This window comes from Ixodes scapularis, unplaced genomic scaffold (assembly GCF_016920785.2).
Source record: "Ixodes scapularis isolate PalLabHiFi unplaced genomic scaffold, ASM1692078v2 PGA_scaffold47__10_contigs__length_4178495, whole genome shotgun sequence".
Taxonomy (NCBI): domain Eukaryota; kingdom Metazoa; phylum Arthropoda; class Arachnida; order Ixodida; family Ixodidae; genus Ixodes; species Ixodes scapularis.
This window is the reverse complement of record NW_024609876.1, coordinates 1,353,760-1,368,906: the sequence shown is the minus strand read 5'-3', so window position 1 is coordinate 1,368,906 and position 15,147 is coordinate 1,353,760. Positions and strand designations below refer to the sequence as shown.

Sequence of the window (15,147 nt, the reverse complement as noted above, 5' to 3'; positions counted from 1 at the left end):
TAGGTAGCGTGCATGTTTAGGTTGCTCACGTCTTTGCGAATGGACGGTTCTTCGGATTCCGGATCTACCGCCACCGTCTTTACGCTGCACGACATCCTGTTGGTGTCGTCTTCGTCGATGCCTTCGGGATAGTGAATGTATGCCGTGGTCGTCATGCCTCGCGAGGTTTGGTGGTGGCGGCGGCAGACAATATTTTTAAATATGCAGAAAGAACGCTCTTAGTAAAGATGCCGTCCGTGCTTTGCAGTTGCGAATCTATCGAGATTAGCAGTTTGGACACGAAATTACGCACGCACGTCTCCAGACGCGGCTGGTACTTTGTCGATACCCCATCGTTTGGCGACTGCGGTGCACTCACGAGGAGGCGGTCTAGATTAAAGTTGTCTAGGTAAGACTCGAGGTGCGCGATGGTTCCGTCGCAGACGCTCTCCAAGTCATCTATTCGCTTTCTCAAATCGTTTATTTCTCTCCTATAAAGTTCCAAGTCTCGGTCTTGGCGCAGAATGTCGGATACATTGAAGGTTTTATTTCCCAATCGCACGTAGTCCTCTACGAAAGGCGCAATCGCACCTTCCTCGTCCGCCAAGTAGGCTTCGCGGCGTTCCAACTTTACCGGGATCCATTCGTCGTTGTCGTCGTCGACGACCATACTACTTCTCTGCCTCTTAGCGGACAGTGTCTCGAGATAGCGTCGATGTAGCAGGTCCCTCGCCCTAATCAAGTTGTTGTACATCATAGTTTCTCCGACTGACACGGGCGCGTCCACCTTGCGAGCCAGGATCTGAAGGGCGTCGATAATTTTTTGAGGAGACAGCGAAGCGTCGGGGTGTGCCTCGGCAAACTCCAGAATCTCCTGGACCACGCGCAGCGAATCGTCCCACTCGTTTCGCAGGCGAACGGCCTCGGCGTGCCTCTTGATGTAGTCCAGGAGAGCGTGTTTGTACAAGTTTTCTCTGTTTACGGGACACGTCATTTTTTTTTTCCTCTCTATCAACAGACCTCGAATATGGCCCGGATGTCGTAGCGTAACTTCTTGCTGCCTCGAACGCTGTCGGAGGAGTCGACGGCGTACTGCCGCTGTCCCAGCCGACTTCCTCGAACAAAGTTCATTTCCAAGTCGGACAGGTTCAGGGCCGGAGGCAGCGTCGCGTGATCCGGATAGAAATCGCCGACTCCTTCACCGCTCCTCCTCCTGAGAAACTTCCAATAGGTCTTGTTGTAAATGGACGCGTCGCCGCTGTCGTAGACGGCGTACGCGTTGAGTCTACCGTCGGCCACGCATCTCACCTCGTGGCGCACGACTGTGTTTACGTCCACGTCTCGAATGTCCGTCGAGTACGAGGCGTCTCCGTTGGTCAGGTAGAGGCTGTAGTCTCTAAAATTGCCCACGACGTTCTTGCCGTACTGCATGCACTTGCGCAGGTTCTCGTCCTTTTCCAGCTCGGACGCAAAGCCTAGGATGCTACCAGAGATGTACGCGTTGCCAAGAAACCACCAGCTAGGCACCGCCCCTTTTGAAGTGAGAACGCGGAGCGGAGTGGTGAACGTGTTTCTGTCCGAGTACGAGAGGCCTCGCTTCACTTCGTTCAGGGTGTTTATCACGCTCCAGACAGAAAAGATGCCGTTCAACAGGCAAAACTCGGCTCCGTGCTGTCCGCGCTTGGATATTGGCCCGCCGGCGATCCGACCAAAGACTTGGGCGTTCATGGTCCTGTAGCCAATCTCAAACACGTACGCCATGTTATGTTCGTGCGTGCCGACTATAACGGGAACCGGTTCGTCTCTCTCCGTGCGCCTCACCATCGTTTCGCGCGTGGTTCGCGGAACGAGGTTGCTATGATCCATCGAAAGGCGGTAGAGAGCAATATTGCTCAGGCCGTCGAGCCAGGCCGAAGGCCCCAGGTACTTGACCAACGGACTGGCGGCCGTTCTATCGTCGCTCTGTCTAACAAACTTGCGGTATATGCCACCGCCGATGGCACCGGCGTACCTGTTTTGTGCCATTGAACGACGCATGACGCAGTGCGGATACACGAAGCGCAAGTCGTCTCGAATGGCGGTCTGAATAAAGTTTGCCAACGGATTCGGCGACGTCGCTATGGTTAGTTTGCCGGCGGCCACGGCAGCGAGTACGTTGTACAGCTCGTCGAGGCTATAGTAGACCGTTTTCAAGAGCGGCTTGTGTTTGTCGTCGGGCCCCAGTATCGTAGTAAACAGGGGCTTTACCGACCCCACGTACACGTTGCCGTCGGGAGTCTTTTGAAACTGAGTGGAACCCGATAAGTGTTCCACTTCAGAATTTGCCACTTGGGTGAAAGCGTCGGTCACCATGGTTGTCCAGTAGTGGGTCAATTTGACGGACAGATCGTCGTTCTGTATGCCCGACGGTTGATCCGGAGCCCCGACAAAGTCCTCGTTTAGACATTTGCGTATAATTTGCGCGACGACGTTGTATGACAGCATTTTTATTAAATAAAATGGAGACGTTACCCACTTTTTCGGCCTTCCTACACAACCTGGCCAACGTGTATTGGGCCGGCTGCTCGCCCTCCAATTCGCTCAGGATCCCCAAAGACTGGCTAACGGCTTTCTCGTCGACGCCAACCAACTACGTTTTGGCACTGGGCGAGCCGTCGACCACCGCACAATCGCCAGGCGTGACCCCGACCGGTGTGCTTCCCAAGTCAGACTTTCTCAAGGCCGAGGAAAATCGTGCCGGTGGAAATGCGAATAACCTGTCGATAGTGGTGGTGGACGGCGTTCAGTACGACGCCAGGGAAAAGCATTACGTGAGACTCCAGCGAGTTTACGGCGAACTGAGCGAGAGCGCACCGACACTGCCGCCTGGAAAAGGCTTCTCCGTCCTGATGGACCCGAGCACCAACCTACCCGTGCTCTCGACGCTCAACACGGTGGACCGGATGCTCTGGGCCCTGATCGTGCGCAACGCCGCGAGCTACCACCACTACAACGCACCCGACATGTGGGGCGGACTGCCCGCCGAATACTACGACAGCGATTCAAAGAGACTCGCATACGCCAACATGATCAACCAGACCTTTGGCACAATCACCAATGTGCAGGAGCTCTTTGTGATTAACGAAAGTCTCGGAGACTGTCTCTTGGGTTGCAACTTTGCCAAACTCTTTGACAGACACTTTTGCAGCGGTGATCCCAGCTTACCGTCGTCCTACGGAGGAGTAAAGACCTGGGTCGTCGCGGCATTCATGTACCTCTACTCTCCTTCGGTCACGCAGGCAGTGGTAAACGGACGGACCAGCCTTTGTAGACACGTGGAGAGGACTTTTGCGCTCGGAAGACCAAAGTCGGACATGTACGGCATAGGCGTCGATCTGTGCTTGGCCCTGGACAACTTTAGACGCAACTATGCGGCCGCCCTGGGCAACGGCGGAGTGTTGGCTTCGCGGTTCGGAACGCCGTGTGTAGACTACCTCTACGCCTTCCAGACGATCGTTTACAAACTCCTCTATAACGAGACGACCAAGAAGAGGACAAACGTCCAACTCTGGTGGTCTCACCACTACGACGTCGAAGTCGGGGGCAGCAAGTTACCTAGCGGTAGCGTGGACGAGATTTACGCGCAGTGCATCGGGAACCGCAAGTTTACTCTCGTCGATTCGGCGGTCCCCGAACCCGCCAAGTTAAAGGAACTCAACGAGCATTTTACGAAGGAAGCGAACGAGCACTTGAAGAAGATCATGCTCAAGGTGTTTCTCCCGGCCTTCTCCAAGTGGTTCGCGAGCGACTTTTTCCACTACGAGCAACGAGTCGTCAAGAACATTCACGACTTTATCGCCAGCATGTCTCCCGACGCGGACCTGTTGTACAACGACTCTAACTTCCAGACACAGTTCCCGGGCCGGAGCAACAACTACGCCCACTTGAACGCAATGGTGCAGCAACAACAAGTCGCCGCAGCCGTAGTATCACCGCAACAACAGCCACCACCGCCGCCTCCTCTCCCGGGAGCCGTCGGTGTACAGCCGCAGATGGTAAGGGAGTTTGATCCGGCTCGCTGGCTACAAAACGACAGACTCGTCACCGACTACATAAAAGACTACAACAAGGAAAACATTTCCGAGACCCTGGGTTTTTACCTGATGGACAAGAACACGATGAAGATGGTGCCAAATGCCAAAGACGTTCTCTACAAGGACAACGTCATTAACGTGGCAGAGTTGGCCTCTATAATTAAACAGGAAGCGACTGCCAAATACAAAATTTTATTTCCCTTCGACAAGAGATTGACAGTCTTCCCCTACGAGGTCTTCTTTGGCGAGCAGGACGTCCGGCGCATCGACGACGACATTTCAGCGGTGGCCCTGAGTCCGATCGAGACGTGCGCGGTCTTGCACGCAAATACCTGCAAGTCGGTGTCGGAGAACATTGTCACAACGTATCGTTGAACATTAAACGTCGTAGTTTCGTGAAATTTTGATAGTCATCTTCTTTTATAGTCTTTCTCTTTGATCCGCTGGAAAAGATGTAGATACTTCGCAGGATTCGCTTGATGTGGTGTTCGCAGGCCTTTTGTAGTACGTCCAGCGCTCGGGCCTGTATGCGTACTACGTTGTTGGACTGGTTTTTATCGTCCATGCATTCTCGCACGAGGCGATCAAAGGGTAACCTACGCATGGCAAAGTCTCGGTTTTCTACCGCTTTCTTCTTGACACCGACTTTCTTTTTCGACCCTCCATTCTTTTTCGACCCTCCATTCTTTTTCGACCTTCCATTCTTTTTTTGCACGCGTTCTTCTTCGGATTCTGTATCTACGCTATCGCTTACGGACCCCCTTCTTGAATTGTTGTTTCTGTAAATCGGTGTGTCTTCTTCGGATTCTGTCTCTACGCTATCGCTTACGGACTCGATTCTTAAATTGATGTTTCTGTCACTCTCTGCGTCTTCGTCGGCCACTGTCTCTTCGTGATTGATTACGGAGTCGACTATTGGATTGACGTTTCTGTCCCTCTCTGCGTCTTCGTCGCCTCCTGTCTCTTCGAGATTGATTACGGACTCGAGTATTGAATTGACGTTTCTGTCACTCTCTTCGTCTTCGACGGCTCCGGCCTCTACGCGATCGAGTATGGACTCGAGTATTGACTTGACCTCTCTGTCAATCTCCCTGTCTTGTCCGTTGAGTCCGAGTCCAGCGGCTCCTTCGATAGCGTCCATCTAAATTTTTATTTATATCTTAGCGTCTCCTGTTACTGTTTGCGTTATTTGCAGACGAGATTTGTATCATCTGCGCTACCTTACAACTCATGTCCAAAACGTTTCCTATGACATTCAAGCCCAAGATGGTTTTATCTGCGGTGGTTTCTATCACTTTGCTTCGGTTCTTGAGCGCAAATGTTGCCGAACCGACCGACGCTATTCCCGATGAAACGACGCCGACGAGCGAAGGGAGCATGCTGTACTGGGGGAGGACGTCTCGAGTTGCACCTGCTTGGCGGGTAGCTGCCATCTCTTTTTATATATATTTAAAGCTGTCTACCGCCGAGATTGTTTTGTTGATGTTTGCTAGCGTCGCTATTGATCTTCCACAATTGCCAGCTCGAGGACAGGATGGAACCGGCGTTCCCCAACATGCTCACCGAACAGGCCGTCTTGTTCAGCTTGGTGCTCATGTTACTCTTTTCCCTTTGCTTGTAAATCATTGCACCCATTGTGCCAGCTGCCAGCGCGGCGGATGCTATGGCTATGATGGAGGGTTGTTTGGATGGAACGACTACTCCGTTTTGGGTGGCCATGATTCTCCTTCTTTTTATTATACGAACAGAACAAAAACTAGAAAAATGTTTGTAGTGAACAGGGCACTGCTCGATGCGTCCTCCGATTTCGAGGACGACCGCGACGACGTGGAGAAGACGCCGACTATGTCGCACGATTGTAATAAACGGTCAAAGCGTTCGCCGGAGCCGGAGTGCAGTAAACGCGCCAGATTCGACACGCACCGAGAAGCGCACGCTAGAGATGAAAGGGGCGAATCCGACTCCGTATACGGGTTTACAATCGAAGACATCGGTCCGGAGTACGAATACAAAGATTCGACGCCGACTGCAGTCTGCGATCGCGCGAAGGAAGAGCTCTACGAAGGCCTTACCATAAATAATTTCATCGAAACTCTAAAGAACGAGTACGAAAAGAAACGGATGGGCGACCAGGTCCAACGAGAGGGTGTCAAGAAATCCTACGCGAGAATGTTTACCGCACCCGACTTTAGCAATTTGATACTTAGCGACGACGCGTTCGACGCGCTTAGTAGCGAAGACGAATACGGAGAAGACGAAGACAGTGAGTATCCCAAACAACCCGACTTTGGCGACGATATTATTCGCGCGTCCTTCAGGACGAACCAGAAAGCCGACGCATCTTCGTCGGCTACTGACCAACCGGAGCAGCAGCCGTCGTCGTGCGCTCTGCACAAACAACTCGAGGACTATCTGCGAATGCTCAATCATTGGTTTTCGTACGTCGTGCCGGACGACACCGTGGCTCAGGTCTTGGACATGAAGAATGTTACGGACCGTTTGGAAACTATATGCCTCCTCTTTCAACTCGTCGTAAACCTCTTGGTGTATACCGTAGCCGACTCGATTCACGCAAACTACACCTACAGGTCAAAGGTCCTCTGGCGCAACTCGGGCATCATTGCAAAGTTTTGGAAAGTCGAGTTGGAAGACTACATCAACACTCTCATCGTCTTCAACGCAATCGTGAGAAAGACCATCGTCGAGTTGGACTACTCAATCTACTCCGAGGCGTCCAACAAGTACATAGAGAGGTTGCAATCACCCGACGTGTCCAAGACTAGGGTGTGCATGGACCCGTTTAGCATAATGCGAGAGACCTGCCTCGACTCGCTTTTCAAGTCACTGATCAACCTCATTACAAACACCATGCTCTACGACGACTATGTGCGGAGAGAGCTCGTGTCGCCGATACGTTTCGGCGGGTACGAGTCGGTGGCCAAAAAATCGCGCAACGCCAACCTGGTCAACGGAAAGTTGGGAGAGCGACTGTCTTCCATCTTTTCGGACTCGCGGAGCACAGACTTTGGCGCCGTCTACGGCACCGTCGAAGAGCTACGTAACGACCGGAGGAGGCTCTACTCGGACAGTAACGTGCTGGACAATTCGCTGAGGGCCAACGTGGAGCTAAACAGCACCATACAACGCGTCCTGTCGCGCAACGGCAGCTTCGTCCATCTCTTTTCGCACACCGACTCGAACCAGACCGTGGTCAACCGGATCACGACCATGCACATGTTGAGGGTGGCCGTCTCGTACACTCGCTGCGTCTCCATCGTGCTCTCTACGCCCCTGTTTACCGAGAGGACCTTTCTGCGCGGAGACGTTGCCGTCTCGGCCGTGAATCACGGCGACTACGTAAACGACACCGTCATGGTGGACAACCTGTCGACTGTGCACGCTTACGCCACTTCGATGCGAAACACAGAGACGATAGATCACAAATTGTACCCCGAGATGGTTAGCGTCGTCTTCGCCAAGCCGATTCGCCTGTCCATGCGCTACTCGGAAATCACCCGAATACTGAGGTATTTGGAGCGAGTCAGCGGCGAGGTGGACGCCTACCATATCGTGCACTGTGAGGTGACTTCGTACGACATTCAGCAGCGGGCGTCGTCGCCACGCACGGACGAAAACGGCGTCAGCCTCACCTCAATAAAGATGACGGTAGACGAGCTCGGTCAGTGCGTGGAACAGCACATACGAAACGTGCCAACACTCTTCCTACCCAACAGCCTGAACGAATCGAACGACCTCGCGCTGTTGCAGAGGGGCGTCGATAATCTCATCATTTGCCAGATTCAGCCGCGCATAGACGAGTTTTCAAAGTATATAGCCCTGTACATGGCAAAGACTCCGAAGGACATACCGTTTTTGAGAAAAACGGCCTTCAATATGCTTTCGGCGATCGTCTTCGGCTACATTAACCAGGCTAGCAACGCGATCCAGAGAACGCGACGGACGGAACAGATCATGTGGTGGAGTGATCAGACGACGCTCCTGTCCAACATGATCACCTTCCTCAAGGAACAGCTCCGCGAGTATGAGCGAGTTACCACAATGGAAGACGAAGCGCCCGACGAAACGTCTGACGAGAAAAAGGGACGACGGGATAGGGTAGAAAAGACTGCATCTTTAATGTGCTGAGTAAAAATTGTAACCTAAACCGTACTATATCTTTCGGCGTATTTTTTCGGATCGCGGACGATCAGAGTGCCGCAGTAGGCGGTGACGCCTATAAACAGTGCGCTCACGACTCCCACGCCCGTGTACCAACCAAAGTCGGTCAGATCGGGCGACTCATCGTCGTCGCTTTCGGGTTTGCCGTTCGAGTCGTTATCGGTTATGTCTGCTTCACTCTCGGCTTTCTGCACATCTCTCTGCGGATCGGTATCGTGTATGCTATCGTCGCAAATGTGCGTGACGATGAATGTCTCGACGCTCATGCCGAGTTGATTGGTGGCCGCGGAACCGCCGCAGCCGCTGTGTACGTAGTTGTCCTCGGTCACCGTATAAGCTTTGCCGTCGTACATGAACATGTAGACGGAGGCGCGATCGTTGCACTTGGAGCCGTCGAGCGACGATTCCCACATGGTACGGTTGAAGGGCTCGTCGGGTAAGGGGTAGTTGTGGATGGTCTTGGCGTCTTGAAAGTAGAACGCGTAAGCGTAATTTTCGTAGGGATTCAAACTATCGATGTACTGAGACAGGTTGGTTTCTTGTCCGTCGACCATTATGGCCTTGCTGTGAACAAAATTTTTAAAGGATACCCCTACTCGATAATAGTTTTCGTCCGCCGAAAACACGAGACGCCCGTGAGACGGGTCGGTGATGGCCATCTTGAGACGCCACATGTCGTTAGTCAGGTCCGTGACCCCCCAACATGTACCGTCCTCTGCGGCGAAAATGAAACGCTTCGTGTCCCAGTTGTACGAGGGAATAATCAGGCTGTCGTTAAAGAAATTTAAGATGACTGGTCTGCCGCGAACGCCCGCCAGTTCCCTCTGCAACATGACCTCGCTCATGAGCGTGTGCGTTCTATGTAGACCGGCAACCTGAGAGTGCGCAATCGCAGAGACGTCTTGAATTCTGAGAGTCCGGAGAATGTCCACAAAATACTTGTAGTCGCGATTGAAGCTATATCCGCTTTGAGCTACCGTCTGCTTGGCCTCTGAGAGCGCTTCCTGAATGTCCGTGTAGATGTTGCCCGAGTGACATTGGTGCCCGAGCCAACCGCCGTACATTATTGCAGAGTCGTTGTATCTGCTCGAGCGATCTCTCATCACGGATACCTCGTTCGATGTAAAGAACCGATTGTAAGATTCGTACCACTGTGAATAGGGCAAACTGCCCCCGTATCCCGGCGTGGAAGGGTACATGAAATACGACGCATTCTTCAAATGTTGAAAACCCACGGCGTGGGCCAACTCGTGTAACACCATGTGTAATATGGTGTCCGCCGAGGCATTTACGACCTTTAGCGTGTTTATGTGGATCAGCTTGTCGTACACGGCGTGTGCCAGAGCGTCTCGGCTCCCGTACAGAATACTACTAAAGTCGTATAGGCACTTTCGCAGACCGGGTCGCCCGTCTAGGTAATTATCCTTGGTCGAGAGGTGGGGTTCGGTGTAGAAGCCGTTTTCGGTCGAGGAAAGGTACTCTCCCAGTTGAAAGGATATCGGAAAGGGCCTTTTGATGTGTAGCTGGTTCCGCCTGTCGGGCAGAGCGTCGAGAGACGAATCGTATTCCATGACTCGAAGATTGGAGCCGCAAAAGATGTGGCCATTCAAGAGTTCGGCGGCGAGTTTCACCACGGCAGCCAGTTCGCGATTGGTTAGCGTACTGATGGCTTCGTCGTTCTTGATCACGTATGTGTATATCAACTGCGGGCTCCCGTAGTATGGGTCGTTTACGGAATTGCGTATGTCGGCGCTCAAGTCGTAGCGCGCCAACACTATGGAACTACATAAAGTTACGAGGACGAGAATACGCATCGTTATTATTTTATTTAACAATTACCCCTTGTACTGTTTATAGCATAGAGCACCTCCGCCGCCGAGGCCGAGGAGTCCTACGATTCCGATGAGAGCGGGTAGCCACTCGGAGTATTCGTTGCTCACCGAGAGGCACTGGCGCTTCTCGCCCGATGCGTCATCCACCATTTTTTTCGGCTTTTGACAGTACACTAGGGGCGGTCCGCCGTACAGAGTGTCGTTCTTGTCGCACGTGTACAGTACGGCGTAACTCGTCTTGTTCACTTTGAGTATCTTTGAACGAACGTTGGCGACCTTGAGCAGACTCTGGCAGTAGGGCAATTTTTTATTGGCGTTTGATTTGGAGGCCACCAACGACGGCGCCACGAGTAGCGCAATCATTAAACCGATACGTACGGTCGTCATTTTTGTATTCAATAACAAAATAATCATGAGCACAGTCCCCGTGGCGCTTCTTTCGACGGTAGCCAGCTTCCTGTTGGGATGTTACCTATTTAGGTCGTGCGTTTCGCGAGATGTCTTGCAAAGGAGGAGCGCCTTGCTGGCGGACAAAACCAAACCGTACAGTAAATTGCCGTCGGGCTACGACGCCGTCGCTGGCGCGGATTGCTACCCTTACCACGAACAGGTGGCCATCAAGCACATGGCCGATACGTATGGTCGGCGAGCGAGCGTAACGCCCGAGAGACACGATCTTTGGTTCCATTGGTAAATAAAAATGTCCGCTTCGACGAACGATCGGTACGACCGCCGTCAAGACCCGAGCAGAAGCGTTCCGAGGTCTAGCAAGAGCGACGAAAAGCAAAACTCGCTCATGAAAGCCTTCGAGGCCGCAAAGAACAAGAAATCCAAGAAGGGAAGAGACGAAGTGTCTGCGAGCAAGATGGAAAAGGAACGCTACTACGCCCGCATGAAGTTGCTCTTTTGGATCTTTTGCATCCTGGGTTATACCGGTTGGGTCGCCGGAGTAATGCACGGCCTCACCGACGGCAACTACATGTTTCGAGGCGTACTCGGTACCATACTTTGTATCGGAGGTCTTTTCTTTATGTTGATTGCACCGATATCCTCGGCGGTCATGAAACCAGAGTGTTCAATCCGTCAGTCGGGCCTATTGCAAGCCTCGTCGTGCCTGATAGTCATCATGCTCAGCGTTTTTGGGGTTGCCGTTTATCACATGTACATGCAATCTCTCGTGGCTAAATAAATTTACACTCTTTGAAATTTCTCGTCTTTGTCTTTATTATCGATCAACGTTTGCGGTATCCGTAAATTACCATCGCTCCGAGTGCGCTGCCGGACAGCATGCTAGCAATGAGCCAGGACACGCCGTCGCGGCCATTGTTGTCAGATTCCGGCGGGGGAGGACTGGATTTGTCGCCGACGGGATTCCCGTTGTCGTCCACCTCCACGGATTTGGCAGGCGTCGGCTCGGCGCTGTTGGGATCGATGAGCATCTCGTATGGGATCGAACCGAAGGTGTTTTCAAATACGTGGGGCATGGCGTATTCGGCGTCCATCGGAGACACGAGCCACGTCTTGTCCCTGACGCGTTGCATCTTGCGACCGTACGTATCGTACCAGGTAACGAGACGAGTCTTCTGATCGATGAACGGAGCTCTGGTCTTGTGGCTCCATTCGGTGGCAGTCACCTCCCCTTCAATTTTTGGAGGCACGGCCTTGATGTTGGTCTTTGTCTGAAGGATCCGGTACGTCTTTAGCATAAACACCTCCCAGTTGTCCACAAAGTCTCCGACGACAAAGTCCGGGTCCGTCATCTCGCCGACACTGGTAATGTATCTGTTGCCCACGCAGTACACGCCGTACATCTTGCAGAAAAATTCCACCAGATTCATTTTGTCGTTCGTGTTGAGGTGCGGAAAGTCGTAGGGGACGTGGCAGGAGAAGCCGTCGATGTTGATGTCGGTTCCGCTCGAATTGTTGCATATGGCCAGAATAAAGGACATGATGGTGTTTGTGGCGCCTCGTTTGGTCACCGTATCGGTGCACTCTTTCAGATACGCCATGCGGAGTTTGGTGCAGATGCTTTGCAGCCTGGGCGTGTCCGCTATGGCCTCTACGTTCACGTTGGGGTTCCAGAGCAGCGCTCGAAACGTCTCGTTCTTGAAGAGCACAATGTGCCCGTTTTCGTTAAACTCCAAGTCTCTCTCTCGCCACACGTCGTTGACGTGAATCTGCGGGTACATGCTGCTGTTAATGTCCTCCTCATATTCACTCACTATCGTAGTTGCGATCGAAACGGACGAATAACGGTTCGAATGCGGCATTTTTTATTATACTAGTTTCGATAAATTTGCAGCCCCTTAATGGCGAACACCTCCCACTCGGTGACGTATCGCGCCGTCACCACCGACGTCGCCGATGTCTCGACGGACATGACCTCGTTGTCCTTTGCGTGAGTGAGGTACATGTCCAGTTCGCACTGTACGATTCGGCGCCGATCGAATGCAGACAACTCGTGATAGGCGTCGGGCAGGATGAAAGTGTAATTTATAAACACCTTCTCGTCCCTGGTCTTCCCATTTGCGAGCAAGTCCTCCAGATAGGCGAGACAGAGCTCGTAGAGCGATTGCAGTGACCGGAACGTGCCGTATTTGTTTCTAAAGGCCTCGACCAGCTGCGTCGGCACACCACCCGCCCTGGCCGCCGATTCCACCGACGTGCTGGCGTCCCAGAGGGCGTAGCGAAACAACTTGTTTGTTGGAAGATTCATTCTCCGTCGGGATGAGTGCCACAAACGAGAACGACGATCTGGATCACATTATAGCTCCATTCCTGAGCGACAACTATATCCGGGAATTGTTTTTGCTCTATCCGACGGGTTCCGGCAAGACGAGGAAAGGTGCTCTCGTGATGAGATATCTTCTCGATAGCGGTTTTATAACAAAGGTCGTCGTGGTGGTGCCCCGGTCCGCGCTCCTGGCCGACACCGAGCGCGAATACCAACGAGTTTTTGGGACCGACATCTACAAGGCTCCTTCGCGAAAGACACTTTACAGGCGGCTTGCACATCCACACTACGGTCTAAGCAAGAAACCACCGTCTTTATCGACGACGATGGAAGATCGTTACGCGGTGGACGCTTGCGGATGCCGTTCCGGTAGCGGCGTGGTACAGATTTTCACCCGGAAAGACTTTGTTCGCTGGGTTCGCAAGTCGCAACACGACAAGTCGGACGAGGTGGTGGGCTACTTTATAGACGAGTTTCACACTTTCATTTCGAGATCGAATCTCAAGAGCGACGCATGTTTGGGCGGCAGCGACGCGACCACCGGACCTCTCGTAGCGGGGGACGAGCGCAAGAGGAGCTACAAGGTGCACGCTCGAAACACCGTCCATAAGCTGGCGCACGAGACTCGTGACCGGATATTTGTGTGCAGCACGGCCACCCCGTTTTTTACAAAATTCGAAGGCGAGCTGCTCCAGTGGGTCACCACCTTCGACCAGGGCATAAAGACGGTCGAGGACGCCGAGAGATACTTTAGCATTCGGATGGTCGTTCCGAAGCAAGACTTTCTCAAAAAGATTTACAAGACGTCTCTGCACGTGGTCAGGGACGACGGGAGTTACACCGTGCCCAACGTGGTGGACGTGCGCTACCCTCTGAGCGAAGACGACTTCCCCGCAATCGGCTGCGACTGCAAACGGGAGACCTGCGACGACATTCACTGCGTCGTCAAGCGAGTCTTTGACGAGATTGTGAAGCGTCCCAAGGACAAGCACTTTGTCGTTTCGTACCGCTACGACATTAGAGAAAACATTTTGACCATCATGAACAACGGCAAGCACGAGAGTAAGACGACGGCCCGAAAGTTTGTCTGGAAAAACATGACCATCATATTCGTCGTGCCAGGGGACCCCGCCTGGTACCTGACGAAGCTACGCGACATGTACAACAACTTCACCTCCTCGGTGATCATGGTGACCAATTTCTTTTTCTGCGAAGGCCACACGCTCAAGAACGTCAAGCACATGCACATCATCGGTGGATTCCCCACCTACGAGTGTGCGACCATGTTTCAGGCGCTGGGCCGCGTCTCGAGACTCGGCTCGCACAGCAACGTGGACTCGGCCGTGGTCAAGGTGTACATGTACAACGGTCAGCACTATGCCACGAGACGCGGCAAGGCCGTCGACAGGGAGAACGTGATTCGAAGAGCCATGGTCAGAATGATTCGAGACACCCCCCTTTCTCCGGTCACCGCAAACGGTAGACTCTCGAACCTGCTGGCGCTGTACGCGACCAACAACGACGACAACCGCAAGAGCGAGCCTTCTGCAGACGAGAGCGAGATCGACAAACTCTTGGCCGCCACATCGCGCTTTGCGTCGTCAAAGTACTCGTACAACATTACCGGAATCGGCATGTGCCTCATTGACGACTCCATCAACAGGTACAAGATTGTCCAGAAGCAAGCCATGCGGCAATATTTATTCGACAAGCGAGTAAAGACGACCAAGAACATACGAATCGTCAAGGACTTTATGCGATCCACCTCCTTCGCTCCGGGCGAGATTTTTCTATCGGTGCCGGACCTGACCTTGACGGGCGACGCGCTCGTCGATAACATCAGACGTCACGTTGTAAACAGGTACGTCATCTCGAACAAGATTGATAACTTGCCGCATTACGCAACGTCCTACAAGAAACTCATAAAAGGCGCAAAGCTGGCAAACATGACCATAACCGCTCTGCGGAAGGTGCTACAGCAGGCCAGACTCGGGTCCGACTTTACCCACCGAAACGAGGCCATCCTGGCGTTGTACGAGTGGGGGTGCGCAAATGACAGGATCATTGTCCTGACCCAGTTATAACGCGATGACGGATCGACAACTGGACCTCTTACGATCGACGGAGGCTTCGCAATGGGCACAATTCAATTCAAAGGCTTTCACGACGACGGACGGCATCCAGATACCCACGAGCGTGTCCCTCTTCAACGTCCGAGTGCCCGCGTGCACCGCGTTCCTCGCGGACGCGCTGGTCGAGAACAAGTGTGCCAAACGCGTCGAGGGGAGTCTTCACGTCTACTACTTCGGCGTGGCCCTCTACAAGACTCTGGGTTTAGCGGAGGCTTGCG

At 53.0% G+C, this 15,147-nt stretch overlaps 1 protein-coding gene across 1 annotated transcript; it reads left to right on the top strand.

The window, feature by feature from the left end:
* The first annotated feature begins 12,790 nt into the window (after positions 1–12,790).
* Positions 12,791–14,919, top strand: LOC115311966. The gene has a single exon (XM_029970832.3). It carries the CDS (start codon positions 12,791–12,793, stop codon positions 14,879–14,881), a length of 2,091 nt encoding a protein of 696 aa, XP_029826692.2. The 3' UTR covers positions 14,882–14,919.
* The last annotated feature ends 228 nt before the right edge of the window (positions 14,920–15,147 follow it).